The sequence below is a fragment of the Piliocolobus tephrosceles genome, unplaced genomic scaffold (genome assembly GCF_002776525.5).
Source record: "Piliocolobus tephrosceles isolate RC106 unplaced genomic scaffold, ASM277652v3 unscaffolded_15880, whole genome shotgun sequence".
In the NCBI taxonomy this organism is placed as follows: Eukaryota; Metazoa; Chordata; class Mammalia; order Primates; family Cercopithecidae; genus Piliocolobus; species Piliocolobus tephrosceles.
In genome coordinates, this window is record NW_022297510.1 from 3,883 (window position 1) to 9,063 (window position 5,181).

A 5,181-nucleotide genomic window follows, 5' to 3' on the forward strand; every position below is an offset into this window, starting at 1 on the left:
CCCGTGCCAGAGGTTGGGGTCAGCCAAAATGCCGCTGTTCCACAGCCTCGGGGACAAGAGTGATGAAATGTCATTAAAAAAAAAAAAAAAAAAATACATATATATATATATATATATAGACATATATCCACACGTGTATATACATGTATATATACATGTATACGTGTGTATATATACACATGTATACATACACATGCATGTATATGTATACATGTATATATATGTATACTCGTAACTGCTTCTAATTGGAGTGTATATTCAGGGCAGCTTTATATTCCCGTGTTGCATCTTCAAGCTTTGGCCCAAAAACTCTCTACTTATGTTTACCCCAGGTTTTTCCTTTTAGGTCAAAATATTCTTTAGAATGTGTTGAAGGAGCCTCCATGAGAGAATCTTTCCTTGGTTTTACTCTGCTTGCTATAATCCCTAAGAATGCTGAGGCACATTGATCCCATCTAGAATATGCACATAAAAGCTGACCTCTGCCTAGGATTCACAAGACAGGACCAGACTTTGGGTTGAAGACATAAAGAAAACTCATAGAAGACATTTTCTGCATCATGAGAGTTCATCATAGGTGGAGCCCTTTGAGTTTTCCAGATCTTGTCCGGTGACCTGCTATAGCTTTGTGGGAGGCTTCTGGTATCAACAGAATCCTGTGGCAGAATCTGTTACCTGTAAAAAAGCACCTTAGCAGTGGGAGTTCAGGGCCACAGAATATTCAGAGCCAAAGTCACAACTATGCCTCCCTGTAAACTGTGTTACTGGAGTAGAGTAGTTTTGTCCTTCCCCTTGCCTTAGAGTTAGCTGATGACGGACAGGGGCTATCACATCCGTATCCAGGATCTGCAGCTTCGCCAGGGCTGTTTTCATTTTCTGTTTGCATCCCACTAATTGAGCCTGAATCTCTCCTGCCTGGATCACTATGGGGACATCAGCCCAAGGTCACTGGGGACACTCTCACCAGCATCTGTATTTGAGACATCTGAAGATGTCCTGTGCAGACTGGGGTCAGTATGACAGCAAGGTCTAATTCTGCTCCCATTTTAGAGGAAGAGAAATGACTCCTTCAGGGTTTATTCCTCCCCTCACAGAATCTCCTTGATTTATACCCAGATAAGAGTTGCTCCAGTTTTCTAGTTTTTTTTTTTTTTGGTGAAAAGTGAGATCTGGAGACTCAAACTGATCCATAAGCTAATTGCTTCTATTTCATATGGTCCATTAGAAAAAGAGATGAAGCGGTCATGGTCCCTACCCTCAAGGAACTTGCAGTCTGGAGCACATGAATAAATGGTTGAGTTCAGCATCATGTGTTCAGTACAAAGACGGAAACTGTCCAGGACACTTAAGCTTCATTTGGGTTACTTCCCTTTTATTGTTTTGTGAGTTTTGATGCCACCACCTGAAAAGAGTATTCATTGACAGAAGTTGTTATTGTTAGTATTGTTTTCATCTTGCTGAGAATAAATATTTAGCTTTTAATATAATTGCTCTAGAGAAACATAAGGGATTTGGTTAAATTCCTTGTTGTATGTTATTAAAGACACAGAGAAGTGGCTAAAATAGATTAAAATTTCATAAAATCTGGGAATCAAATTTCTCTTGGGCAGGCTTAGAAAAGACGAAACTGAAAAAACTTAGTGGCATAAGAACAGAAATCTAGGGCCCACTCTCTGTCCTAACCCTGCCCAGATCCACCCTCTGCTAAACCTTGTCCAGGTCTGACCCCACACTGAAATCTCTTGGAATTGCTTAGAGGAGATCAGAGTTTGGAGTGACTACTCCTATTGCCTCTCCAGAGCTAGTGCTCCCAATTTCCTGAAACACGAAAGCAGATAAATGGGGAAAAGCTGTATATTTTTGGGCCTTAAAATCTTTTTTATACAATTAAAGCCAGTGTTTCTGGAGACATCTCATCTAGCAACCTGTCATCTCTGCAGTTTTAGTAGGTTTTTTTTTTCCCCCACAAATCTTAAATACAAACACAAAAATAAATTTCTCTGAATTGCATTTAATACATCCTTTGTTTCTTTGTGATGTATTTATATTGAGTGGTTATTCTATACCTTTAAAAAACAAATCAGTGGTAGGAAAATGGAAAGGAAATGGTAATTTTGGGCCCTGCATTTAAATCCTGAGAAGTATTGGACACCTCGTGCCCACCTCCCAGGATGTCCTGAGAATTAACACATAATGTGATTGTCTCAGCACAGTGCTCCGTCACATACTCCTGAGTATATAGTACGTGCTGCATCACTATCGCATTAATGCGGCGCACATGTTTTTCTTTTTTCTTTTTCTTTCTTTTTTTTTTGAGATGGAGTCTCAGTGTGTCGCCCAGGTGGAGTGCAAGTGGCGTGATCTCGGCTCACTGCAACCTCCACTTCCCGGATTCAAGTGACTCTTCTGCCTCAGCCTCCTGAGTAGCTGGGATTACAGGCCCACGCCACTACGCCCGGCTAATTTTTGTATTTTTAGTAGAGACAGGGTTTCACCATATTGGCCAGGATGGTCTCAAATTCCTGACCTTGTGATCCCCCCGCCTCTGCCTCCCAAAGTGCTGGGATTTACAGGCATGAGCCACTGCGCCTGGACCACATGTTGTTTTTCAAATGCAGACTTACTCAGACATTGACACCATCTCCAGCCTCTGTAAACTTTAAACATCTGGCAGAGAATGCTAATGCTTCAGGATGATGATTTGTGGTCTTGTCTTGGGATGAAAAGTATTTGTGTTGTGATAAGGTTGTTGGCGTAAGGGACTGTGCTGTGCCTGCTTTCTCTAGCCGAGTGGTAATATAATGTGTCTAGGTGGAGGAACATCAGCATTAACAGAAGACTTACTATAAGAAGCTAATTCATGAACTCTTCAAACCTGCAAAATTTTGTTACAGCGAGGCCTAGAATATCAAATAATTATTATGCGCATTGAAGCTTGAGAGGCAGTGCTTAGCTAAGTGACTCTCAGCACAGTCTTCCAGTAGGATCACATGTACAATTTGAAGAGAAATCACTTGTGCCCTCCCCACAGACCCCGTCTGTTGTTCTGGGTGGAAACATTTCTGATTTTTAAATTAAGTTCCTTGCATATTACAGCGAGGCCAAGGTCAAGCGTGAGGCATTCCAGATACTTTCATGAGAGGTGAGTTCAATCTTTTTTCCAGGAGGTCACAGGGCCTACTCTGCTTGGTTTTGGTAGGGGCAGGTCAGTGTAGCCCATTATTTTTATTGCAGGAACAGGAACTGTTGGAATGCCTTCCTTTTTCAGCGGAGCTATAGAATACTTTAGAGAACATTACTGGGTTGAAAGTTATTTTTTCAGATAATCCCAGTCAGTCACAGGTCAGAACTAGCTCTCTTAACTCATTTCACCTGTAGTCAAATTAAGACCTCTGTCACTTGATACATATATATTTTCAGGAACACTTAACATTCAGGGATGTGGCCATAGAATTCTCTCCAGAAGAGTGGAAATGCCTGGACCCTGCCCAGCAGAATTTATATAGAGATGTGATGTTGGAGAACTACAGAAACCTGGTCTCCCTGGGTGAGGATAACTTCAATACATAATTCCTAATACTCCCTCAGAGTTTGATTTTCTATTTTTGTAGAATGTCTCTTGGGAGCTTCTGCTTTGTGTGAATTAATTTCAGTTTCTTTCTTTAGGAAACTATTGGGAGTTTGCTGGTGTAAAAAAGAATATTGTTAAGATGTTTTATCTTTATGTAAACCTTCTCTTTTCTTGAGCTAATTTGTGTCCTCCATTCTAGGTTAGTGGTAATTCTCGAAATTCAATGACATAAAATATTGTTTCCCACATCTTAAAATGCAATTTGCACTGCTTATTTTGATTCAGTAGTACTTGGTAGTGGAACTTAGAACCCACAGATTTAAAATACTTAAATGTTTTAAGGATTCTGTCAGGAAACAATTTTTGGATTATCTAGGATTTTCCATAATTTCTCTTTTCTTCTTAGTATAGTATTAGGTAGGTAATTGGAGAATCCCTAACAGTAGTCATGTTAATTTTTGTTTTTGTTTTTGTTTTTTTTGTTTTTTGAGACGGAGTCTCGCTGTGTCGCCCAGGTTGGAGTGCAGTGGCAGGATCGCAGCTCACTGCAAGCTCCGCCTCCCGGGTTCACACCATTCTCCTGCCTCAGCCTCCTGAGTAGCTGGGACTACAGGCGCCTGCCACCTCGCCCGGCTAGTTTTTTGTATTTTTTAGTAGAGACGGGGTTTCACCGTGTTAGCCAGGATGGTCTCGATCTCCTGACCTCGTGATCCACCCATCTTGGCCTCCCAAAGTGCTGGGATTACAGGCTTGAGCCACCGCGCCCTGCCAAGTCATGTTAATTTTTAAAAATAAAACAGGTGTTGCTATCTCTAACCCAGACCTGGTCACCTTTCTGGAGCAAAGAAAGGAGCCCTACAATGTGAAGATACATGAGACAGTAGCCAAACACCCAGGTAGGTGACAGTGAATGAAGGAGAGGACACAGGCCAGGGGAACAAGGTCAAGAGGGAAGCCAGGCCTTCAAATGTAGTTTGGGAAACTCTGCTCCAATGTAAATAATTTCTGAAAAGACTGCATTTTTTCTCATATTCACGAATAGGGACATCTTTTGTCCCACGCTGTTAAATCTTCTAAGAATTCTCTTTTTTCTTTAGTGATCTCCCTTCAAGTTTACAGGGAGAGCCAATGTCTACTTTATCGTTTATAAGGGGCTGCATGATCTGACTGCTGTTCCATTGCTTTTGGAGACATGGGAATATGTGTATATTGAGCTCTATGTCAATATATTTTTTTCAAATATTCTTTTTTGTATCATGTCTAAAATGTGTAAGGTGAGTAGTGGACATATTGGAATTTGGTTCAGAAATCCCAGGAACACCAGAGAGAGATGTTGTATCTTTTCTGCTTAGTGATTTTTAATCCTATAGAGGTTGCAAATATAATTCTACAAAAATTCTTACTCAGCAGTTTTATCAGAACAAGCATTTTCCTAAATATGAAAAAAATGTAATGTTACTTCAGAATGTTATTGTTTTAGTATAAACTGAGATTCGTGATTTAAACTCTGTATGTGGAGAGGGCGGAGCAAGATGGCCGAATAGGAGCAGCTTCAGTCTCCAACTCCCAGCGCGAGCGACACAGAAGACCGGCGATTTCTGCATTTTCAA

The 5,181-nt window shown here is 40.8% G+C and overlaps 1 protein-coding gene across 1 annotated transcript in view; it reads left to right on the forward strand.

Annotated features, from left to right (window-relative positions):
- Positions 1-4,475, forward strand: part of LOC111539029 (zinc finger protein 732) — a gene marked incomplete at its 5' end in the record, with an annotated part of 7,786 nt that extends 3,311 nt beyond the window's left edge. Inside the window, 2 exons of the mRNA XM_026450236.2 lie at positions 3,421-3,547; positions 4,372-4,475. Coding sequence (XP_026306021.1) covers positions 3,421-3,547; positions 4,372-4,475 — 231 coding nt within the window. The remainder of the gene's footprint in view (positions 1-3,420; positions 3,548-4,371) is intronic.
- Positions 4,476-5,181: the final 706 nt, after the last annotated feature.